The 25832-nt window shown below is 39.3% G+C and overlaps 2 protein-coding genes across 2 annotated transcripts in view; one reads left to right on the top strand and one right to left on the bottom strand.

Moving 5' to 3' along the window:
* The window catches only part of COG5 (component of oligomeric golgi complex 5), a 208030-nt gene extending 205607 nt beyond the window's left edge, over positions 1-2423 (bottom strand). The window contains exon 1 of the mRNA XM_062018831.1: positions 2237-2423. The gene's annotated coding sequence lies outside the window, so the exon portion shown is untranslated. The remainder of the gene's footprint in view (positions 1-2236) is intronic.
* The window catches only part of DUS4L (dihydrouridine synthase 4 like), a 37872-nt gene extending 13569 nt beyond the window's left edge, over positions 1-24303 (top strand). The window contains exons 7-13 of the mRNA XM_062018868.1: positions 3214-3306; positions 6750-6850; positions 9300-9450; positions 12347-12482; positions 15172-15283; positions 22604-22704; positions 24060-24303. Coding sequence (XP_061874852.1) covers positions 3214-3306; positions 6750-6850; positions 9300-9450; positions 12347-12482; positions 15172-15283; positions 22604-22704; positions 24060-24098 — 733 coding nt within the window. The 3' untranslated portion in view covers positions 24099-24303. The remainder of the gene's footprint in view (positions 1-3213; positions 3307-6749; positions 6851-9299; positions 9451-12346; positions 12483-15171; positions 15284-22603; positions 22705-24059) is intronic.
* The last annotated feature ends 1529 nt before the right edge of the window (positions 24304-25832 follow it).

Here is a 25832-nt window from a genome sequence, read left to right as displayed (position 1 = left end):
CTGGTTGATGGTTCAGCAAACAAAGTGCATGATGATGTCATACATGCCAAGCTAGAATGGAACAAGTTTAAACTTTATCTTTGCCTACCTCTCAGCAGAGAATTAGTTGGCTTTCTGTCCTCTGAGCAGCTGCGAATACACAGACATTTCATATTTCTGCTTCTGAACACTGTGTCACCTTACTGGTGGGAGAGGAAGGTACTTCTTTTAACTAATGTTTTCAGGTTTGTGATTTTTTTGTCTCCTAAAGCAGCCCACCATTACACAAATTGTATTGCATCACATGCTGCGGTTCACTCCAAGACAGACAGCGTTAGATCAACAATTCATACTTGATCAACTTCAGTTAGAATACCTTCTAGGAGCAACAGAGTGCACTCAACAGGAGAAGGGAAGTCACTCAGTGGGCAAAGGACCAAAGGACAAAGATATAGACCAAAAAAAGCGCCAATTACTTGGACTTTCAAATTTCTTTTGAAGAGCAGCAGGTTTCTTTCTGTTCCTCAGATCTCATTCCAGGTTGGTGGGGAAAACGCATTGTTTGCAGTGGAAGTACACAACAAGTCACTACAGAGTGAGCCTTTCTGAGATCTTACAAAACCCCAAAAGTGAAAAAGCAGACTCAGAGTCTCTGGAAGCCACATGCAAATACAGTTCTATCAGTAAGAGGCCCAGAGGGCAGCTGAGAGGGCAGCTTACAGTGCTAGTAAGAGGTGAGTAAGCATCTCAAAAATGGAAACTCCTCTGGAATTAAAGGAGAGAAAATCTTTAATAACATTTTAACAGCTTCAATAAAGTATAATAGCTATATGCCAATTGCTAAAATGTAATAACAAGGACATATTTAGAGGTTATGTTTTGTCTATGCTTCTGATTGAGTATGCTATGAAAATATGTTAGAAATATTTCTTAAAACCCGGGCTATTTCCACTGTGTAGAATGGATTGAAATGGCTGGTTGTATAGCTTTCCAGTGTTTGCTGCATATAAACAGTTATTGGGGATGTAACCTTTCATCCAGACACTGCTTGGCAGCAGGTTAACATGTTAACACACTGGCTCCATAGCCAGGCCACAGACCTGGGAAATTTTAAGTGTAAACAAGTTCAGATTGTGGACAGCTGCAAACAACCCTGCTTGCAAACAACTCTGCTCAAAACTGCCTACCAGGAACTTCCTACCCAGAGTCAGCTCCAACAGATTAGAGTAACAAAGAACTATTCACAGAACTTAATCTGTCTCACTTTGATGAAAATTAATTGGGATGGAATTCACAAGAAGGCTAGTGATGCCTAGCTAGACAAGGTAACCTCTGCCACCAAACACCACCTCAGGATCTGCTGGGACTCCTGACAAGTCATTGAGCTGTTGTCCTGGCCTGAGCTAATTGAACTCCTGGGTATGAAATTGCTTGACGTGACAGGCAACAGTATGAGAAGCTGGTAAAAGCTGCACACAGCGCTGGAGATTGCTGGATTTCACTGGTGGTTAAGGAGGAGTTTGGTGAAAAACAACTGAACTATACAGATAATGGAGAGTAGTTTTAAGGGGCCTTTCAGGACTAGGAAATTGCAGCGCCAAGTGACCAATAACCTTATCAGTAGCTCAAAAAACACCATATAAGGCCAAGACTGCCAAAATAACAGTATCTGAAATACTGGATGTGGGTGTGGGTACAGAAAACCTAGGAAAAGGTTAGGGAAGGTTATGGAGGGGCAAGGAACGGGTTTTGCAAGGGTGGCAAAAGACATGGTTGATAAATGGGAAAATGTATAAAAAGCACTGCACAGGACAGTAGGATAGAATAAGGTTTTCTGAAGGAATATTGTTTTATTTATAAGGTCCTAACAGGCCAGGATGACAGTGCTTGTTGCTTGACTTGCAAGATTTGTTGCTTGTCTTTTTTGTGGTATCTTTTTGAATACTGGGCCTATTTTCCCTGAGAAAACAGATTTATAGAACCTTAATATCTTAAGGTACTGTAACTTATGGGGAGAGGGATATGGACAGAGAGATATGGTATTTTAATTGAACTTCAGAAACTAATGAGCACTACAGAGTGCAGTGTTCAATTCCTTGATCAAATAAGCTTTAGTCATGGAGCAGTGGGATGATCACAGTAAGATACCACAGCAAAATGCTTAAAACTATTTCCTAAATGTGAAAAAGATACTAATTTTTACTTTTTTCAATGTGTAGATCCCTACTTCCCAACAGAGGTGTAAATTCGCGCCTACCGTCAGGCCCCGCTTTCCAGTTGCCCCACACAAATCCCTCAGCGGCCGTTATTGCATATCTCTCCCCGGGCTCTCTTCCAGAAGCCGAGGCAGGGTCCAAGGATGGTCTCTGGTAACCAGACAGGTCGACGGGCAACTTCCAGCTCCACCGGGGTGGGACCTCAGGGAGCCCTTCCTCCCGGGCCCGGCCGCACCTTTCCCCAGCTGGAACGGCGGCCAACGGCGGCCGCCGGCGCCCCGCCCCCGGGTCCCCGCCCTGCCCCCACGGCTGTCGTGCACGCAGGCCCGGCCCGGCCCGGCCCACATTTTCCGAGCCAGGAGGTGGTCGTCGTGTTCTTTGCACGCTCCGTCTGCCGCGCCTGAACACCGGAGGGAAGGACCAGCTTGTTCTCTCCCGACCCCGTCCCGATCGCCTGGACGAGGCCTCGCTCCCCGCCCCTTCGCGAGCCACTCGCCGCCATCAGGCTCCGCTGGGCGCCGGCGCCAAGGAGGTTGCAAAGGCCGGTCGGCCGTGAAGGGGGACGGGGCCGGGATGGGCTAGGGGCGGCCCTGGCTCCCCCGGGTGTTCAAGGGGGAGGGATGGCGGTGGGAAGCGCTTAAGGACGGGAGCCGGCGCGGCGGGAGGGAGACGTCGGCCTGCGGCGAAGGCGGGGCTGCGGCCGGCGGGCTCTGCCCTGTCCTGCACGCCGAGCCGGGCACAGGGGCTGTGGTGGTGAGAGACCCTGTCCACACCTGCCTTCCTCGGCGGGCGAGTCCGCCCCAGGGGCTGGTGCGGGAAAGGAAGTCAGTAGAGCGGAACACACGCCCCTACGGAGCTGCTGTAAAGTTACTTAGAAATATTTCCCGTTGAAACTCGGTGGCCCGACGGAGGCAGCCTGGGCCCGTGGGGCAGCGGGAGCCGCCGTGGCAGAGGTGCCCGCAGCTGGGGCGTCGCGGGCCCGCTTGAGCCGCTCCTTCCTCCGCAGGCCCGCCGCCACGATGACGTTCCAGTGGACGGCAGTTGCCACCTTTCTCTACGGTGAAATAGCAGTAATTCTCCTGCTCTGCCTGCCGTTTATTTCTCCTCTGAGGTAGGACATTCCCAGCTCGGTCTTCTTGCTGGTTTGGTTTTCATTTTTGTTTATAAACTGCGAGGTCTGCATCTTTAAGCTAACACTGAACTAAGCTGAAGGAATACTGTTCGGGACTTGGGTGACAGGAGTTTCAAGAATCGTAAGCCTCTTGTAAGGATCTTTGTTTGCTTTACACACACTGCTGATTCATCCAAGGAGCAGTTCAGCTTCCCAGAATGAGCCTCGTTGCTTTGCTTCACCAAGTGGGATGTCGTCAAGGGATTTTGTAGTAGCCAGTATGCAGGAGGGCATCTGGCTTCCCCTGCTATGAGCTCAGTGAGAGGCAATCCGGCCTTTTCGGGAGTTGTTCGTCAAGTTTGTGAGGAGCAGCTCTGCACCTTTTGGTATGCACTAGGCATTGTGGGTACTGAAGAGATAAGAGACATCAGATATTCAAAGCTAACCACGACATTGTGTGTAAGGGCTGTAAGAAGTCTGTTTGGTTAGTTGATTGATTGTTTTTAAAAATGCAGAGTTCAGCTTGATGAAGAAGGTTCAGGACTACTAAAATAAAGGGCTCTATAAATTTTTATATAGATTAACAGAATAATAACACTTCTGAAACACAACACAAACATTAAGAAAACTAATTCTTTGTAGAATAAATGGCATCTAGTTAAAGGAAAGAAACCAAATTTGTTAATTACTTTTATTGTATGCGGAGATCTGGCTTACAACCGTATCTTGTTCCCTGCAAGTAGCTCTTCAAATTTCACTATGTTAAGGAGCAAGACCTTACAGTGTGGAGAGTCTGAATTTAACTATATAAACCCGTGGGAGACTCTTCAAAATGGTCCACAGCCAATATCAACAATTGTTTACTCAACTTCAGAAGTTGAAACTGTTCTAAAATCTAATATAACCTCTGATTTTTACAACCTGACTTGTGAGGAGTTAATAATTTCAACATAGATTATTGAGTTCTCTTATTTTTGTTGTTTTCTAATCAAGAGTGAAACTGTGTAAGAAGGGAGAAGTATTATGGGAGTCATAATTATCAGATTATTAATGGCTTATGTGAGGAAACTAGCTGCAAGAATTTCTGCAGGCTGATGACACACGCACAGTACATTGGGAGTATTGAAATAGGTTCACTTACGACATAAACAGGGCTTGAATCCAGTCTTTGTGGCTGAAAAGCAAATTCATAACCTGCAGTGTTTCCAAAACTTATTCAAACATTAAGCACAGTGTTTTTACAAAGGCCACAAAGGATAGGACATCTATTTCTTTCAGCAGTTGTTTCTGAAAGAGTGAAAGAGCTTGATCCTTTGTAACCTATTCAATTATCTTGCTAACAAAGCTGGTCCAGGAAGCTCAGGGGGTTAAAGATTGAATGTAGCTGCTCTGATACTACCAGAGGGCAGCAATTCTGCCTTGAGCATCTTGGTGTTCTGAGAGCTGGTTCTGTCAGAGCAGTAAAGCATAAATGTACAGACATCAAACTGGTCTTTTTAAAAGTATTGATTTATTCAGTCATCAGTTCCCAAACAGACCGTTTATCTCTTTTGTGCCTCCATATTTTTTTCATATGATAAACTCCTTTTCGAATTTGCTAACAAGATTTTAAGTTTCTAGGGAACAAGTAAATTGACAATATAGACATACAAGTACGCAAAAAGAACTGTACTGCCAAGTGCAGAACATCTATAGTGGTGGTTGGTATTATCATTTGGAAGTAGTGTATTTATGCAGCTTCTGTCACCAAAAGAAAGTGGAGCATTAATAAATGTGAATTTCCATACTTACTTGTTGAGGAAAAATAAGCTCGAAAATATAATGTAGGAAGACTTTGGAGTGCAGAGGTCTTAGCAGGATAGTTGGGCTAAGGTCAAACCTCAGAGAATCACTTCTAAAATGGATATCAGTATGAAATGTGGAGAATTGCAGTTTAAATAATTGGCAAGTCGTTTTTGACTTTCAACTTGATTTCATTTAAATTAAGCTTTTTAGTTGATAATAGACTGTAGTGAAGAATTCAGACTATACTAAAAGATTTAAATGAGGTTTTTGCACATATAATGCTTGAACATTTTAATTCTTTCTTGTGCAAAACCAGAAGGAACCATTGGAGACAATGCTACAGTCTAATTTCAATTAGGTTCATAGTAGGTTGAGGACTGCTTTGTTAAATGACAGATTTTAATAGTCTCTGGAAAATGTAAATACTCCTAAAGAAAGTGTGAAATTTTACTCAATACAATGAGATGGTGACTAGCAGGCCTATGTTACACCCATAATGGCATAACTAGATATTATTTCATTTTTGCAGTAGCACTCGTCCTAACCTGCAGCAAGAACAAGCAGCTGCTCTGTTGTTGTTTCTTGTGGGTGTCAGTTAACTTGAGCAGTCAGACAGTCTTCAGTTGTGCTGCAAATGTGAATTCTTACAGAGCCCTCCTGCAGTAATATTGAATAGGAAACTGATTATTTAAACAAACAAAAATAGTCTTCACCACCCTTATACATCTGAAGTTGCCTTTTTAATCAACAAACTTAGGCTTTTGAAAAAGGTTTTAATGCTCAGTAAAACATAAACACAAGACTTGTTCTTTTGCTGTTGTTCACAAGTTAGAATGTGGTAACATTTCTTGCACTCTAGTTATGAAGACTCATCAATGTAAAAGAGAAGCCTTCTGCAGAAGGATGGTAGAGATGATCATAATTTATTGAAAGTTTTTATGTTATTTGATAACAAATAGTATAAGTGGGTAAAAATAAAAATGATTGAATGGATTTGACAATCTTTACCTCATCCCCAAGTTTATTGTAGTCAGGACCAAACACAAAGTGTGCTAGCTGAAGTAAAAGCTTAAATAAAACATACCTGGAACACACCTGCCATCATGGAAGTTTTCCGATTGAACCAACTGGTTTTGGCTGTATTGACAAGAAAAAAAAAAAAAAAAGAGAAGCAAGCTGGATTTATGTCAGGGGGTTGGGACATCCCTTTTTTTCTATTACAGCTGGCAACAGGACAAGGGGTAATGAGATGAAGCTGGAACACAAAAAGTTCCACTTAAATATAAGAAGAAACTATTTTACTGTGAGGGTGACAAAGCCCTGGCACAGGCTGCCCAGAGGGGTTGTGGAGTCTCCTTCCTTGGAGGTGTTCAACACCCGCCTGGACATGTTCCTATGTGACCTGATCTAGATGGACTGGCTTCTGCAGGGGAGTTGGACTAGATGATCTCTACAGGTCCCTTCCAACCCCTACCATTCCATTCCATTCTATTCTATTTCTGGAAAAGTTATGTATACCTAAATTGCATTGCAATTAAAGCAGCTGTTTAGAGACCTTGCAGAAGCCTTGTATCAATAAAAAGGCTCTCTTGTGTGTCATTGTTATGCTTTTCTTTTAGTGTTTAATTACTCTTGAATAACACAATGCTATTTTACAGATGGCAGAAGATTTTTACAATTCCTGTATGGAGCAAAATAGCAGTTTTTTGGAACAAGATGTTCCTTACAATAATAGTTTTACTGATCGTCTTGTTTCTTGGTAAGTGTTAAATAATTTCTTAACAGATGCAGGGGGAAAAGCCTGGTAAATGGAGTTGGTGGCATTAGATTAATTGGGAAGATTCAAGCCTAAAATAAGTCAGCTACATTGTTTAAAAGTTCTGCAGTAGAATGAGAGAGGGCTTGTGCTGCATCTGTGTTGGGAATCCAAATGCAGAAGTAATAGAGTAGTGAATGAGGAGGAAAAACGGAGCTTGGTAAACGATGCTGCGTTGGTTTCACTTTCTCACCCAAGTAAAGGAACTTGCAGTATTTGAAAGCAGGATGTGGCTGGTCTGGGCAGTGTGCGGTAGATGGCACTCTTGGTCGCTGTTGAAAGAGAAGACAAGAATGCAGTGGGCTATTTGAGTACTTCTGCTCAGCACAGATACAAAACAGCTGTTGGCTACACTTGTTATGAGTACATCCTAAGGTCTATGCAGTAGGCATAAAACTGTAGTGAAACTGGAGCCTGAATGATGACCATATGCCTGACTGATTTCATGTAATGTCTGTCCTAACTGCTTTGTGTGATGTCTCCTGTATTTCAGTGATGGAAATACAGATTTCCTATGTTCCAAAGACAGAAGTAGTTTTTCCAGGACAGAAGTGTTTCCAACATCTTGCAGTGAAAATACTAATTCCAAGCTACTTTAAATACCAAGAAAAAAGTGTGGTTTTATGGTCTACTGAGAGAAATATATGGATGTGCTGCATATATAAGAAAGTCAAACTGGACTGCAATACTATATTCCCAATAATAAAATACTGGAAATGCAAATAAACTCTTTTTTTTTCTTTAATTTTTGTTGGTCTTTAGTAGTAGTATTTGAAGCACATCCATCAGTAAGATTAAGATTGCTTCAGTAAGATTAAGCTTAATCTTCCTAAGATTGAGAGCTGATGGATTTAATTTACTCTTTTGAACTCTGATTGAAAATTTTGACCAAAGTTTTGAGTTTCTGGTGATCATGGATTTTGCAGAAAGACAGATTTGGGCTAAAGTAAAGCAGTGATGAGATGCTTGCCTTATAGCATGAGATGATAGTTCACTGCAGAACTAGAATCTTGCTGTGGCACAGGAACATGGAATTTTGTTTAACCTTAGTCTTTGTTGCATTCTCTTAAAGTTTCACTTATAATTCTTTTTTTCTTTCTAAGCAGTTTATGAATATAAAAGAGAGAGTCATAGGGGATGTTATTCACACGTGCTTTTCTTTGCTTTTATGTGCTTAGCTACATGCAGCAGTGTTTTAATAACATGTGGCCAAAATATTCTGCAAGAACTGATGATGTGTCATGAAATACATATTTTTGTTGGTGTGTAGGAGGAGATTGTATTGGACTTAAGTATGTATGATAACCTGAAGTTTGCAGATGGTAAACTGGGCCAGGTTTTGTTTTTATGTGGATGTAAGTCCTATTTAACTATTTCGTATTTTGAAAAGTGTTGGCAGTATCTTGACACTTCAGCAGAGGAGTATGTGGTAAATGAAAGGGATGTGGAGCTGTTTAGCCTAGAGAAGACTGAGAGGGGATCTCGCTAACACAAGGATCTTAAAGGTGTATGTGAAGAGGATGGAGTTGCACTTTTTTTCTGTTTTCACCAGATACAGGACAAAGGGTAATGGACATAAGTTGGAACACAAAAAGTTCCACTTAAACACAAGGAAAGACTTCTTTATTGTAAGGATGAGGGAGCCCTGGCACAGGCTGCCCAGGGAGGGTGTGGAGTCTCATTCTCTGGAGGTTTTCAAAACACGCCTGTACATGTTTCTGTGCAACTTGACCTACGTGGACCTGCTTTGGCAGAGTGATTGGACTAGGTGATCTCTAGAGATCCCTTCTGACTTCTGCCATTTTGTGACTGATACGAAAGGAAGCTGAGAGATGGATAAAAAGCAAATGAAAGAAAGATGAGGTGCTGCTTACCCTATCAATTCTGTTTCTGTTCAACATTATTACTACAGTCTTCCTATTTTCATGGGTGTTCTGTCATTAATAAAATACTTATCTAACAAACTCCATAAGAGGCAAATACTACAGAAGGCATCTCTTCTTTTTCCCTTCTCTTTCTGTTTTTTCACTGTTTGTCTGCTAGCTGGATTTTAATTCAGTTTTCAGCAGTGACGTTGTCTCTAGAGTCTCCGGTAACATTTGTAGAGTGTGTTCCTTTGGTCTGATCCCTGGTGGCTGGGTGCAAATGTTGGAAATGTTTGTTCAAGCCTCCTTTGGGCAGTGGTTCCACATGTCCCTGGAAATGTTATATTGCTTCAGTGTTTTATCAAGGCCTGTCTTTAAAACGTATGGAGAACATGATATGGATAATGTAAGCTATTTGTCCTGTTTGCTGCGCAGAAAGTCTAAATACATGTTTTTAGTGCTGTGTCTGGTTTGTCATATGTGCATACTCAAAGATATGAATAAGAACAAACTGTTTTTGTTTGCAGATGCTTTTAGAGAAGTCAAAAAGTATTCATCTGTTCACATGACTGAAAAGGCTGTAAATGTCAATGCCAATACTTTTGATCATATTCAGATGAAACTCTTCCGATCACAAAGAAACCTCTATCTCTCGGGCTTTTCTTTATTCCTTTGGCTGTAAGTATAACTTTTTTCTGATTTCTGCATAGCTCGTTTATTCAGGAACTGTTGCACAAAGTGAGGCAAGTTTTTATAAAAAAGATTGTAAGACCAATTTTAAGAGACTAAAAAATAGTTGTGTGAGCAGATTGGCTAGGAGGCAAGTCAAATCAGGCAAAATAATACCTTGCAAATGCTTGAAGATTGGAAGGATATGTGAGCAACACATGAAAAGAAACATCTTGAATGTTTGAGAAAACATGTATTTTTCAGGAGAAATTTCTTCAGGGAATACTGATTTCCTTCCTTAAACTTACGTCCTATGTTTTGTTTGTTTTGAACACGGGAAACTGAAATAAAAAACCTTCGAAAACTACTGTTAAAATAATCTTAATATGTTGCAAGAAGATATTGTTGCATCCTGTTGTGCTAAGAAGGAAACCTGAGTCTGACTTGAACTGCTTCATCTGAAGCTCAAAGCTAGGATCTGCAGGATAACATTCCAGCTTCCAATGAGAGTTTCAGATACTTCATATCATGCACTTTGTGGCAACTGGCCAACTGTGATATTATGATCTTAAGTGTGATATGTCTTTGAAGATGTTTAAATACAGCTAATAAAACAGGGTAATGGAAAGGACAGTTTTTAATACTGCCCAGCAGTAGCAGTCAAGACTACCCTTGAATCTTCACAGTAGCCACAACAACCTGCAGATCTTCCTAGCTGGGCAAGGAGCACGTGAGTTAATTGGACATGGATTGTGTGAATGAATGGAAACAGATATGTTGGTCAGATGACTTCGTCTTTGATCATTTTTATGATGACACTGGGCAAAGAATGCTGGCCCCATTCCTTCAGGGAGCTACTTGACATTACCTAGGCATGCAGGAGAAACATAGAACAAGGAAATGCCTGGAATCAGAGACTTCAGACAAATTTCATCACTTTGGAGTGATGTATGGCCATTTTAAGTGACCATTGAGAACCATTGTACATAAGGAAATGTCAAGGAAGAATCTATACAGAACCAGAACAGTAAAACTTTGGAGAAAAAAGGTGACTATGGCTTTGCGTAATAGTGGTAGGAATTCATCATGTTCTTTGTCTTCCCTCAGAAAGGTTAAGTAAATATATACAAATATGTTTGTGGTCTCTGCTCCAAGAGAGGAATAGCTGGTTTGTGTCCTACACTAAAGTTGGAAGCTGGTCACCCAGAATCCTGCTCCCATTCAGCTTTTAAAGACAAAAACTTTAGCAGGTTTTGCTCTTGAAGAGGTTTGCTTAAGGCTTTTTTGGGACTACTGGCCTCTCACAAGGATTTAGAAGAAATAAGCACTTCTACAGAGTGGCTAGATCAAAGGACTTTTCTGAGTTATTTTGCTTATTCATTAAGCAGATGTAATGCCTGTCAGAGATGGGGAGAAAAAGTCTTCCTTGGGTTGCCTTATACTAACTTCTGCTGCCGTCACCCAACTAGGTTAAGACCACATGTAGATGTGAATGGGTACTTGGATGCCTCTGGTTTATTTTTGGGGGAGGGGTCAGTTTTGGTTCATTTTAGTACATCATCCAATAGGAGAATTCCAGAAGAATGGTAGATGGAGATTGGCAAAATGGAGGAGGCTGGAAGCTTGTCACTTCTGTCAACACAACAAAAGCTCTTCTCTGTCAGTGATTTGACAATCAGAAAGCTCTGGGTACAGGTGGAGAAAATGCCTTCCTATCAGTGGATTTGGGGACAGCTGTGCCTTCACCCACCAACCATCTGCACTGGAAAGAGGAAGGTTGTCATTGCCAGTGACTGTCTCCCGGGTAGGAAGAGGCGCTCATCCGCTAATCTGACTTGATGTTATGTGAGATATGGAGAGCCTGCCAAGCCTTGTCCGGCCCTAGAGAGGAACCAGACAGGGATATGAGAAGGGCTGAAAACAAAAGGAAAGCTGAAGGAAACATAGGCCCACTACTCAGTGGGCAAAGGACCAAATGACAAAGATATGAAAAAAAAAAAAAGAATTTCATTAGCAACCTTGCATTACACTGTTTCTTAGGGTAAGATCTGCTCTTTGGCCTCCCAGATTTCTGAGCCCCCTGGAGGGAGAGGGGAGCTTACCTCAAGAGCCGAAATGTCTATTAATACACTTTCAGTTACGAAAAAGCTAATTACTTGGACTTTCAAATTTCCTTTGAAGAGCAGCTGCATAGTTATATTACAGGAGTTAATTTATTTGTGATGTTTTGGACTTTCCTTGATTTAGCAACATACTGCTTTGAAAGACTCCAAGATGAAAAATTAAAGTAGTGTTGCAAAGAGGCAATCACTGGATCAAGTCAAGGGAGGTATTTGCAAAGCTCCAATTTGAGGTGCCATGTGAGTGCTGACATTCACAAGCATTTTATTTTATACAGTATTGATGGAGTACTTTGAAGATTAATATGCTCACATGGCTAACTTTTTATTCTTGTAAGACATTTGTGAAGTTGTAGGCTTGGGTTTTTTTTGCATTGTACATGTGACCATAATGTGTTGCTTGAGTCATGTATTCAGTGATCCATCCTATTTAAAACAGTAGGTTATGTAGAAGTATTTTAGCCTTTAAGCAAGCAAATCTCTGACTCCTTAGTGGCTGTGAGTTTTGGAGAGGAGAGAGGTTCTGCATCAGGAAAAAAATCAGATTTTTTTTTATTTTTTGATGAATGAAAATCTCATTTTCTTATTTTACTATTATTTGTCATCAGTGAGCCTGGATGTTTCCCTCTAGATGCTTAAACAGTCTTCTTGTGGTTTTGTTTTCACACATAATGCAGAGAGAAAAAAAGATTTGTTTTGTTTTCTGTTTGGTTGTTGGTTTTGGTTTTTGTTTTTTTTTATTTGCACTGTGAGTTACTGTGCTGTTCACTGTGTTTCTTCACCAGTGTATTGAGACGTACTGTTACCCTTCTTACTCAGTTGGCAAAAGGGATGGCATCTCATGCAGCTCTGGAAGCACAAGTAAACGATGCTACTGAAGCAGCCAAAAAATACATGGCCGAGAATGAAAGGCTGCAGGAGGTATCTTTGAACTTTTTTAGTTATTTTCTTATACAGCAAGTTATTAAAATACTCTGAGGATGGTTTGCTACTGAATAACGTTTGTTCATTTTTGTTTTCTGGAAGAAAAAGGGGAGAACAATGTCCTTGCAATATGCAATTCAGAATACTGAATAAAAATTCTAGTGGCATTTTAAGAAGGGAAACCGAAGTAATACGGGTTAATAACATTCTGTCTTTCCAGTACAAATTTCTTCAAAATAGTAATATATTCTTAAACTATCTCACTGAATTTAATCATAGCAAAGTAGAGGGAGATGCTAGTTTTATTCTTTTTAGCCTAAACAGTTGTCTGTTTAGGTCAGAGCTATAGCAGTCCAGTATGCAAACGCCTACAATATAGCTGTTCTCATGCTCACTGTTTCTTCTAAATAGTATTTGCTCCAATATTGAAATATCTTTTCTATCTTATAAAATTGGCCTTTCCTATTTATTGTATTTTGTATTCTTTCATCTACTTTTTTGGTCAGTCAGCCCATTTCCTAATACCTTCATTTCTAAGTAAGGCACTGCTGTTTAGTAATAATGAGGATATTGCCAAAAATTTCTTAGTTACAAGAATCACCAATGGGCCAAAGATGTTATTTTTATGAGAAGGCAGAAAATTAAGCTGTTGTTTGTCTGTTGTGGTTCAGTATACACTTGTATGCAGGAAAAGAAGTCAGCAAAGATAATAAAGATAAATAAATTAAATATTTTCTCATAATTGGTTCCTTTGACTTTTGGTGGAAGAGGTTGCTGGAGTAAGCTGTAGTACAGATATGCATGCCTCAGTCTGGCACATTGTGAAAACAAAATTCATTGCAGATGTGTACAGGTTTCCTTCCAGTTTTTCTGGAGCAGTGTCTATGGTTACCAGCACTGTGTTTATTTTTTTAAAATAAATCTTCAAAGAGAACAGACTCTGGACAAAAAGTACCAGAAGGGATGCAAAAGATCCAGTTGTTTGAGAGATGTTGTAAAACAAGATTCACTAGAGTGTGTGTTAGGTATTTCCCAAGTATGAAATAATTAAAAAACGGGGTTTTGGTGTTTTGTCAAAATGATCCAGACTCTCTCCCTCAGCTGTGGAATTTGTCTCTGCTGCATACTGGTACTCTTTTTTTTTTTTTTTTTTTTTTTTTTTTTCTCCTCTCTATCCTATTGGGATTTGGCCAAAAGTCCTCTTTTTGTTCTGTTTTCACATTCTCTTAGCAACACATTCTTGTAGCTGTTTGTAAGTGATAGCCAGAAACTGGAAGCTGTATTCCTGTCTGTTTCTATTTGTATGTTTGATTGCATGGTTTGCAAAAAGAGTGGTAGTGGGATCTCCATTGTGTTGCAGATGCAAAGTGTTCAGAATTGTTTTATTTTAACTTTACGGAGATACTATGACTTAGGTTATTCTGTGGCTTGACCTCTGCGTTTGTGTTCATTTACAAACATGCTTCATTCTGCCATCAGAGAGGGGCAAGAACAGTTGCATATAGGGCACTGGCTGTAAGTTACATACACACTGTAAGTTACATACACACTGTAAGTTACATACACACTGTAAGTCAGTACTCTAAGTGTGCTAGGGCTGCACTGTCTCCTGGTCAGATATTCCAGAGAGCACAGAACTTGAGGTAAAAGTTTATAGAAGTAGCTATTTGTGTATTAATAGAAAGAGGTGAGCACAAAGTAAAGGAGACACATCACAAATGGGTTATGGTTTTATTACCAGCAATCAAATGCAATCTCTATTCTTTGGTGAAAGAGCCTCTGGGAAACTTTTTTCAGCTCTTCTCTTTGGATTGTTTATCAATCTGGGTAAACAGTTATTTTCTTTCTCAAAGTAATCTTTCCCCTTTGCTTCCACCTGTGCCCAGTAAGTTCTGATATCCCTAGTTCACCTAAAAGCTGTTCATCTGAGTTGTTCTACTTTTGGTTTTCCCATTAAATGTTTACCACTTCTTTTGCCATATTCTTAACAGAGATGATGCTTCATTGGATAATAGAGACTATTAAAAAAAAAGATCTAATTATAGGATCTAATCTTTAACGTATGATACTTTGTCATCAAGAGCCTTGATGTTAAGAGCATGGTTGGTATAGTAGTGCCAACATTTTCAGAGTATACTGCTCTTGTGTCTAGTACTTATAGGGCTCTTCCTGAGTCCTTTCCTAGTTTTTTCTTGAATTTCAGTGGAAATCTTATCTCGATATTAAGGTAATTCTACAGATTGAAGAAGTAGCTGCAAGACTACAAGGAGACATTTGTGATGTGCTACATGATTTAAGACAGAGTAAATTATTCGAACAAATTGCACTTAAACGTGGCAGTGTTCTGTTACTTGCAGTCCCAGTGTTTGGCTTCTGGAAAAGCCATTTATAGGCTAAATGGAAGTTGGGGGCATCAAATGCAGAGACACAAAAGTACTCTTACACCAGAGATAATGCCATACTGTTATAGATTTGCTGTTACTTCAACTTAAAGCATTGAGCTTTAAAAAAAAAAAATTGTGAATGTGTGTTTGTTTTTTCTAAATGACTGAGTATCTACTCGCATCATGTTGGTATTTGATAAAACCTGTCCCTTTGCAAGCTCGGGGCTGACATTCTCTGGTTGTTTGGCATTAATGTCAGGCTAACAAACAAAATTAATTGTAACAACTGTGATTTCTAATAGGCCTTGAGTGAAAAAGGAAGCAGTAAAAAGACAGAATCGGCAGAAGCAAGTGATGAAAAGGTCAAGAAGGAAGTTGAACATTTGAAAGAAGAGCTACAGAAGACATCAAGAGGTAAGTATTGGTTAGGACTTCCTTACGATTAAGAAAAAGATGATTTCAACACTGGATGCAAAAAATTTATTCTAGGTGTGGCATTAATTAACTTCCTCAGTTTATGGAAATCTTGGCTTGGGGTTTTTTCACATTTGATTAGAAACTGGAAAAACACGATGTTGCCATCTTCATATTTTAGTAAATTAATTGTGAATATGGGTATAGTGTAATTTGATCACCTTAGTTAAATGGTAATAAATAAACCATTTCAATTTGTTACTAAGGTGGTGGTGACTTGTTTTCATCAATAATATGACCAGGATATGGAATCAACTGCAGGTTGCATATGGACATCAGATTGATCTTTCATGTCATACATATCAGCCACTCTCCCTGTATAAAATGGCGAAGTACATGGTTGAGGTTTTCTCTGCGAAGTAGGTTTTCGGTCCAATAGAAGAAAAGTCCTGGAGTAGTATTCTAAATTTATATGTCTCTGTGGCAGAGATGTCAGCATTTTCTAAAACCTTACATTTTTTTGGACTACAGGGAACCATGCTTTGTGATTTGTAACACAATACTGGTGTTGGCAGTTTCAGTGTTTAAGATTTAGGTTGGCAAAACTGCTTTCTTGGCAACCCACATTGAGTTAGAAGCAGATTTTACCTGTTTGGTTCTGCTTTACTGGCATCTGTCAAGGGGTGTGATGCTTATGAACACCTACTCCTCTGAAGTTAGTGTTTTCGAGATAACACTGCCTGTGACCTTGTAAGCATTAATCAGATGTTCAGACTGTAACAAAATGGATTGTCCTGCTACCAGATAACATGTTGTCATCAAAACATAGCCCTGCTTTCGTGTTGCATGGCACTGCTACAAAGCTGTAAGAATAACAACAAATACTTCATGAATCATTTGTCATTGTCCACTGGGAAGACAAAGAGCTGTAGAACAGTTGTTTTCTGCTGGGCTTGAAGCAACAAGAATCTTTAAATGGAGAATCTCATTAGTTCACATTCTCAGGCAGGTTTGATTTTTGGTTTTTCCCTCTCCTGCTGTTTTCTTAAAGGGGGAAAACTGCCTTTGAAGTGACAAGACCAATTAAAAACTTAAATGCCTGTGTTTTATCTAAATTAACTGGTGGTATGTAACGCTAATATAATGTAAGCTTTTCAGTCAGGAATGCTAGAGAAGTCTAAGGGATAAATAGATTTACCACATGCTGCTTCAACTGCATTCTCCCTGTAGGCTCCTGTCCATCCAAAAAATGTATAAATTAAGGCATGCTTGAGTCTTTTGTTAGGAGAAAGTGGGGGAGAGGGTCGTTTTAAGGAATGAATAGGAAAATATTTACATACCTTCCTCTGATGCCATCTTATTGCCAAAACAAAAAAACTCATGACTATGTCAATTACCATCATCAGCTAGATGGTGTTAATGTATGCCTATCTTATTTCTTGTAAGTTTTCTTATGCATTATTTTGAGCAAACTGAGTGATAGAAAGCTTGAAGTACATGATAATAGCCACAGCTTTAGAGATTTCATGTGAATCAAATTTGCTGTTCCCTTTTGGAACTTTTGCAACTGAGCAAGTGAATGCTGAGTTGTGTGCTCACTAGGTGTGAGCAATGTATTACCCAAAATATATGACGAGTCATATATAAGTCTAATATATGACACTTTGGGGAGGATAGGAAAGGAGTGGAATCTAGGGAGGTGTCCAGTAATGAAACAAGGCAAAAATGGTATAAAAAAAGAAAACTTTACTGTTTTGGTTTTTGTGGTTTGTTTGCTTTTCAATTGTAGTTACAATAAGAGTCATAAATTTGCATTTTATTGTTCTTTGTTTGGAGTTTGGCTTTTTTTTGTTGTTTGAGTGAAAAAACAAGTATAATCTTTTTCACAGAGCAGTTTCAAATACCCATTGCTCTGATCTGGTACACTTGTTAGGCTACTTAAGTGTGGTGATAAATTACTTTATAGAAGGGCATATGTTGAACAGTAGATCTGCCCCATAGTGTGGCACCCAGGAGGAGGCCTAAATATAAGTGTATTTCACGTTTAAATAACACAGTTTAGAATCAGATTACTGCTATGACTTCAGAAGAGATCCATATTTTCTGTAAGATTTCGGTAGAGTCTTTTTAGCTTCTAGCAGAGAAAATACTGTATGACTCCTATTTCTGAACTGCTGACTGGAATTATAATATAGACAATGATTATGGAAGACTTTCAGGAGACTCATCTTCAGCTTTCTGCCTTTTAAAGGAAATACAGTCTACCTTTTTTTCTTTTTTGTCCCCTTAACTGTAAGTAAAATACTAAGTTAAGAAGGCATTTTGCTACCTATTATTCTCTGGGCAGGTGAGGAGGAGGAGGAGGAAGGAAAATACAGAGAGACTGAATAGTGAAATTACTAAAATCTGAGGAAAGGTTGGAAACGAGTGACGAAGTTTTCAGCCAGATTTGTTCTCTTTTCAGACTTGACTTTCTTCTTCCCTTTTACCATGTTTTGTTTTATCATGGAAGTGAAGGAAAGGAGACTAGTTCCACATAGCGGGGGTTTTATAGGCACCCAGCCGTGGGCCTAGCACTTTCAGAGCCTAAGTCCATTTTTAGCATACCTGGACATGTAATAACATGAATGTTTAGAAACCTTCTGAGATGCTATTTTATTGGTACATTTGTATATTATGAAAAAGTCTCACTGATACCTAGAAGTAAATATGTGTCCTCCTAGGAGCACCCAGTGCAGGTGTGTGAATGGTTTTCCTGATACACATTAGACATATTTATAACAAAATGTTGATTTGGATAATTAAAAGCTCTCAGTATGGCTGCTGGCCTCAGACCTATAGGATGCTATGATACTGTCTCATTCTGATTAGTTTTGAAAATTGTTCAAAAAGCTACAAAAACCTAAACTATCTCCACTTGGACATGAGGTCAGAGTCTGAGAGAGGTTTCATAAAGTAGCAGTCCTTGGTTTGGAGCAGGAATGGGACTTTCGGTGTGTTAACTTTCTTTTCTCACTTGCAGATCCCACACTGTGGAAATGCTGATGTGTATAATGTTCATTTTTTGTTATGGGACCTTTTAGACACGAGGGAGATTTCTGCAGTACTGTACTACTTTACTTTCTATCTCAGGTCGTTTTTTTGTGGCACTGATGTAGTGTATGGTAAATGCTACAGCTTCCTTTACACAACAGAAATTTATACAGGATGACTAGCATTGATCAAGTCTTGCAGCAGAGCACACTGGTGGCAGACTCCTGTCCATCTCGTTGACTCCTCACTCTTCTAATACTATTTCATGGCAAGTCACATGACCTAAAACTTCTGCCTGGATCTAATGTAGCATGACAGATGTTGCGGTACCAGCACTTGGGTGCAGTTATTGAGTTGCAACCTGTTAGTACCTCTGAACAGAGTCTGTAGTGCTACATTGAGATGAAACCCAAAGGCCATTTCTTTGTCTCTGCTGTTAGGATTTCACTTTGTGAAGTGTGTAGTGACTCACTGAAGTCATTTAGGCACTGTTTATATATTGTTGCCGTAGGCATACAGAGGAGCAGGAGGAGATTTTGATGGTGCTTCCATGCATCCTTTAATGAGGTTTGTTTTGAGTACAGAATGTGTCACGAGTGCTTTTTGTTTCATGGCTGCATAGTGTTGTAGGAGACAGTAAGAACGACAATTCATGTGGAGGACTAGTTTTGAGATAGCTTCTAATTGTTGATTATTCCAGAAAATACACATGTACAGTTGTATAATGCTGACTTAAATCCTAAGATTTTTAGGTGTTAGACATAAGCAATACAGACATTGGGAATACATGACACAGAGCTGTTGCTCCCAGCGGGAGTTCATCTTGGCCTTTTGTCTTGCCAGGCAAGCTAATACCATGTATGAAAAATATATTTATGTTGAGCTCCACTGAAACACTCCAATTTTTAAAAACAAACGTGCACACACCCCTCCTCTGAACTCCTAAACTATCAGCTTTCCTTTGTAAGCTGGGAATAGGAAGTACAAGTGAGAAGAATTGGCCATGGTCCCATTATTTAGCCAATACCAGAGAAGTTTAGAAGCAAAGTCCCTGTTACTTACCCTTACTTTTTAACTCGGATCTGAATCTTTTTAACTCGGATCTGAATCTGAGTGAGAGCACAATGTCACATGCAACAAGAGTTGATATTCATACTTGTTGATTAGAAGGGCTGGAACTGCATGCAGCAAAGCACGATTTTGTTAGACAAGGCTGTTTACGCCCTCTGAAGATCCTGCAACATCTCTTTTGTGACAAAATTTCATTTGAAGTTGCTAAAGGTCCTTTGAGCAAATCTGTGTGTAATTTTTTGGCCCTACCTTTTCTTTTTAAACTTTATTTTACCATTGCATCTTAAGAGAATTCAGAATTAGTTTGGAATTAGTTGACCAGAGTTGTGTTCCCAGCTTCACAGCCTATTGGCAAATCTCTTGTCAGTGCCTAAATTCTTAAATGTGAATAGCTTTTTCTCAACTTGAAGCCTCTTATAAGAGAGAGATCTTTCTTAGTCTTAAACTAGCCCAAATCATTTGGGGTTTAGGCTTGTATTGTGAGTAATGCTAATTTAAGTTCCAGATCGTTTCCTTAGTAGCAAGCACTGTAAGTCAAGTGATTTAGTCAGACCAGAACTAGTAGTTGTATAGGGAAATGCTCAAACAATTGTTGGTTGCTTTTGTTACTGTTTGGTTTTGTGTAACTGTTCAGCTTCTCTGTCCTTCTTGAAATCAGAATAGAAATGCTACAGCTACTGGGCTGTGGCAACCTCTTCGGAGCAATTTTATTTCTAATTCTTCTTTGACTTGGAGAAATCTGAAGTAAACTATCTATTCTGGAACAGGATGCAGAGAATATGGTAAGGGAAGGACAAGTTCTCAACTTCTCCTGAACTGGACATGTTACATTAGTTTATGGAGCTCCAGTCACACATGAAGTATAAAGGAATAAAGTTGTCCATAAATGCCATTGATATACTGCCCTAAGAATATTTTGGGTTTTCTTCAAAGGGAAAGAATGAAAAAGGGTAGCCCACCTCTCTCGATACTGAGGCTGGATTTGAGTTTTGGGACCTACTATTTTTCTTATTAGTTGGATTAACACAGACGCAGCATTCTCACCTCCTGATTGCTCATACATTTACTTGGTAGGAACAACCAGCTGTTGCATTTTCCTTGCTGTCAGTCCAGCTGTGCTGTCTGTGAGGCAAAGTAACAGGCCAGATGGAAGCCAGAAATAACAACAGACTGTATTGTACACACAAAGGATCTTCTGTTTTCTGATGGATCAGTGTTCATATGATACAATCTTTATGACAAACAATATACCTGTACGATTGGCTTGGCTGCTCTGCAGTGCTCATGCAATGGCAAAGCAGCTGAGCAGTGATGTATGGACAGTCTCCTTTGCTTGACAAGAAGACATCCAGAGAAAGTGGCACACAGGAGTTAAAAATTGTCAAAGGTGTGGCTTCAACAAAAATGAGTCTGAGTTTGGTTGGGATCTTGGGTTTGGATTTCTTTTGTTGTGTGGTTCGGTTGTGTTTTTTTATCCCTAGCCAACACAGGTGCAAAGGACAGTCTGTTCTTTGCTTTTTAGTCTTCTAGGGTTAGATGAAGTATTCCCATCATACATCTGTTTTGCTCAAAACATTGAAACAATGAAGTGGCTTGTTTAGTTTCTTGGTTCACAGATACTTTTAGGTGTTTTGTTCATGTTTTAAAGATACAGTAGTTTTTAGGTGCAGCTAAAGTACTGTGGTGCTGCTTGTAAACAGCTAAACAATATTAGAGCAAGAACATTGAGTTACGTTACTTTTTACTGTAACTATGTACAAGAACATTTAAACAGAGGCAAAATTTAGCTTTCTAATTAGCAGATTCATGAGGAGGTGAAATGGCATATGCACGGGTTTTGTCTACAACTTAAAATTCAGAAGCTTATCAAATTGTCACAAGCTTATTTTAGAGTGATTGCCAAATTTCATTATTGAGTATTTTAAAGAGTAGCAAGATCAGAGAGAGAGTAAGCGCAATGGGGTTCAATTTGTCAGATGTTTTGGTATTGGAATTGTCATGTTTCCTACACCTTATATTGCCGTTGTCAAGAATGCGTTAAAGAATCAGGCATATTTGTGTAAGTATGGAAATGAAAGAAAGAACGTAAAGAGATGGTGTGAATTTTTGACCATGTTGGAACGGAGACATAAGTGTAATTAGTTCAATACACCAGATTTTCAGGCTACGTAACGGTCCTACTACTGGAAAACTGCTTGCAGACTTTTAAAATCAGAATGATTTTGAATCTATACATTCAAATTAATTAAAAATAGCAGAGATGCTATGGGAGTGAGTCTTGTTTTTTGCATATGGTCAAGTCTTTTGTCTGAATGTTTCAGGAACTGGTGCCAAAAGAGAAACATGGTTCAGAACAGAGTGCATGTAGCTAGATGCTTTAACAGAAGAGCACATCTAGCTCTGCAGAGTTGTAGCACTTCTGTAAGAGCCTATTCTCAGGAGACGAAGTATCTTGGAGGGCTCCGGAAAAGAACAGTCTTTTGGGTTTGGGGTTGTAGAGTTTTGCTTTTCTTGAACTATCCTCTGCAATGCAACAGAAACTGTAGTCATCACTAGCTTTTCACCTCTGTCAACAGTTTATTGGTCATAGAATCATAGAATGGTAGGGTTGGAAGGGACCTTTAGAGATCACCTAGTCCAACTCCCCTGCAGAAGCAGGTTCACCTAGATCAGGTCACATAGAAACATGTCCAGGCAGGTCTTGAAGACCTCCAAGGAAGGAGACTCTACAGCCCCCCTGGGCAGCCTGTGCCACTGCTCACAGTGAAATAGTTTTATCTTATATTTAAGTGGAACTTTTTGTGTTCCAACTTCTTCCCATTACCCCTTGTCCTGTTGCTAGCTACTATAGAAAAAAGGGATGTCCCAACCTCCTGACACCCACCCTTTAGATATTTATAAATGTTAATAAGATCACCCCTCAGTGATCTCAGTCTCCTCTTCTCTAGACTAAACAGCCCCAGTCGATCTTGCCCTTTCCTTTCTTACAGCCCTTTCCTGTTCCTTATGGTGTTCTTCCTGAACACAAGTCAGTTTCTTCCCCTTGCTGTTATGCATGTCTCTTCTCCTGTCCATCTGTGATGCTCTGTTTTAAATTAAAGCTTTTTTCAGAGTAAGGACTGTCTAGTGCAGTTAGAGCCCTAATACGTAATTAGGGCTCTGAGGAACTTCAGGAACGCAAGTAATAATTAAAAGACTAATTCTGATATTTTATAGCTCTCCAGAAGGCAAATAATGAAGTGACTGCAATTAAAAAGCAGTCTGAAGGCCTTAGAAGAGAATATGATCTTCTGATGAAAGAATATGAACGGCTTCAGGTAGGTGGTTGTGGATTGCTATATGAGCATACTGTGTTGAAATTGAAACAGCAAAATTCTGATTGTTGGGTATCTGTTATGCAAGAGAATTTACCAAAATCTTCAGTATAGCATAAAGTTGCAATGGGCAGCACCCCTTAAACTTATCCAAATAGTAGAATTTTGTTAGCCTTGTCTGTCTTCCACTTGAAGTGACAAAGCTCAGGTCATTGTTAGACTTGGTTTTGCTGTCACCTAGGAAATTAAGATTCAGATTGTTTTGCACGTGATGGTCAAACTGCAATCTTGGGAGAAAATTATAGTAGTGTATGTGTGTGGTATATACATAATTTACAAGAGTAACTTTGTTTTGTTTGCTCTTGAAACATGCTTTTGCAATACTGCCTTATAAATGTTGCAATAGTCTTGATATGCAGGAACAACAGAAAAAAAACCCAACGCAAAAAACCCAAACAAAGTGGCTAAAAACAGCTACTATAAAAGTTCAAACTGAAGTATAAAATTAGAAAAAAAAAACAACAACATAGCAAGCAAAAACTGAATTGGCAGTTTAATTGGGTTTGCATATGTGCAAGGCTATAATAATCACATGCAGTCGTCATTGCTGGTAGAACTGGGATCCCTGCCTGTCCCTTAAGTTGTTTGATAGGTGTTCGTATGTTCCATGCCTGGCATCTCAGAGTTCAGCCAAAATTCAATAAAGAAGAGTGGTTTACAAAGAATGGTCTTTGGGAGAAAATAAATGCTGTTAAAATTCTGGTAACCTGCTTTTAAAGAAGAGCTCTTTGTTGGTCCTGCATTAATAAAATAATTTTTATAAAGGCAAATCTGATTATAATCTTTTTCCTGTGCTCTGTGAAGCCACTTGCTGGTTCTCAGCCTTACCCTATACTCTTAGAGACATTGCTCTGTGTTGGTGTTGAGACCACCATGCGTGTCCTATCTTTGTTGTGCTTCCCTGTGTAACGAGCCGTAGTAGTCCTGCTGCATTTCTAACAGTCTTGTGGTCTAGAACACACATCCGTTCCCTTTTCTGTGTTTACCTCTGAATGGAAAGAACAGAAGGTACTGAGCACACAGAAGACGCAGCTCCTAAGGATAAATCGATAGCAGAAAATGTTTTCTGCTGAGTTTGCCACAGAGTTCAGGTGTAATGTGAACAGGGAGCATACACGGGCTGCATGGTGGTTACTGTACAAGGAGAAGAAACACACGTTACATGGGGTAGTATTATTGATGGGACTACAGCTTCAAAGGGTGTATAGTGAACAAGCCAGGTGTGTCTGCAAGGGGGTGAAATGTGTCGATGGCTTCTTGCCAAGCATAAAATGTTGTTTTTAATCTTTCACTTTCAGGGCAGTTTAAATGAAGCAGAAGACAAAAAAGAGCTATAGGTGATGATGAACGGCATCGGTACAGTTGCTTCAATGTGAAAACCCTTGTGCTGTTTCGGCTCCTCATGCATACCTGAAACAAAACCTGGATTTTTCAGAAAAGCACATGCATTGCAGGTCACTATTTGGATTCCTCTAATCTGTCTTGGTTGACAAAATATTCTGCTTTGCAAATAAAATATTAAGTGGCTTACCTGATTTACCATGGAGTTTGTTACTGCTCTTGTGAGGAGAAACATGAAAATCTTTCAATTCTATCTGGAGGAACGCGACTGTTCTCCAAGCTTTTGCCTTCCAGAATGGTAACAGATCATGCACCATTTGCTTGCAGCATTTGAGCGAGGTTGTATATCACACTGTATCATAAAAACACTGTTACAAAAAACTCCTGTGCAGGACTTCCTTGCAGTCTTCAAAAAAATCGGTTACCAGTAGGTTGAAGAAGGCTGAAAGCTTTTTTTTATCAGCCATCCACTTCAGTGGAAAACTAAATGCTAATCAAAGGTAAAGAAAAAAGGAAAATGGCATTTTTAAATCCACCACACAAGCTTGTGACTTAAACTTAGCCACATGGATGAGTCTATATTAACAGGTTATATTTTGCATGCCTCTGGTTTATTGTTCTTAATATATTTGGGTTATTTCAAGTTTCTATAACCAAAGTTTGGGATTGGTTGGTATTAACGTTCTGAATTTTTACACTGTTTACATCCGTTTATTCTGTATGTGCCACCCAACTTCTTTTGCCTTGCTAAGTAAAAATTCTTTTTAAATGTAGATAGTTGGGTTTGTTTTGTTTTGTTTTCATGGATACGATACCTCGAATAAATGTGCACTGTTTTGCATAAGCCCTTTTGGGCATTCAGAAAGTTGTTTTGAGTTTCTTTTTTGTTAGTTACTTCCAGTTTATATTTGAAAGTTGGTTATGTTTGCTATATTAAAGAGATTAAGTGCATGAGTTTCTGGGTTTATTCATGTACGTCTCTCCCAGTATACTATCTCATCACAGCTAATGCACAAAGAACAAAATACATATTCCTAACTCAGTGATATTTAACCTTTCCTGGAAATACAGCCATCACAGGGGTAGTTTTGATTGCTCTGGAAAGAGGATTTGCTTAGGTTAGTATTTAAGTATAAACTATATTAACATAGCATATTAAATAGGAATGCATTGTTTTTAAAAATACTATCCTTGATGAAATCGTACAGAATGTGTTCTCAGAGATCCTGTGACAGTGGAGATTTGTTTATTCATATCAAAACTTCCAGGAAAAGCTACAGATTTTAATACCTACATACACACAGGTTTTAGTGATGCAGATGAATGCATTTTTTTTTTCCCCAGCCTCTTTCTGGAATATTTTAAATTATGGGGGAATGTTATCTCCAGTCTGATCTAAAGACGAGTGTTGGAAGCCTTAGCGGTATAACAGCAAGCACTGTTTTTATACCAACTAAAAAGTCACTTGGTTTTGGGGCTTTGTTATTGGTTGTTTGGGTTTTTTTTTTTTTTAATCTAAAACCCAGGACAAAAGCAAATATTACTTGTTATTCACCATTGTTGTCTACTTATTAAATTTAAAGCATCTTTTCCTATAATAGAAGTAAATAACTAAGTAGATAATTAGCAGCTTACAATGAAAGATGTCATGCACTGGGCTCTTCATCCCTAAAAATTTATCTCAGTAGAAACAACATGCAACAAAAAATGGGTTGTTGTGAATGCACCAA

This window comes from Colius striatus, chromosome 1, assembly GCF_028858725.1.
Source record: "Colius striatus isolate bColStr4 chromosome 1, bColStr4.1.hap1, whole genome shotgun sequence".
Taxonomy (NCBI): domain Eukaryota; kingdom Metazoa; phylum Chordata; class Aves; order Coliiformes; family Coliidae; genus Colius; species Colius striatus.
The sequence above is the reverse complement of the archived record's forward strand: the minus strand, read 5'-3'. Positions and strand labels throughout refer to the sequence as shown.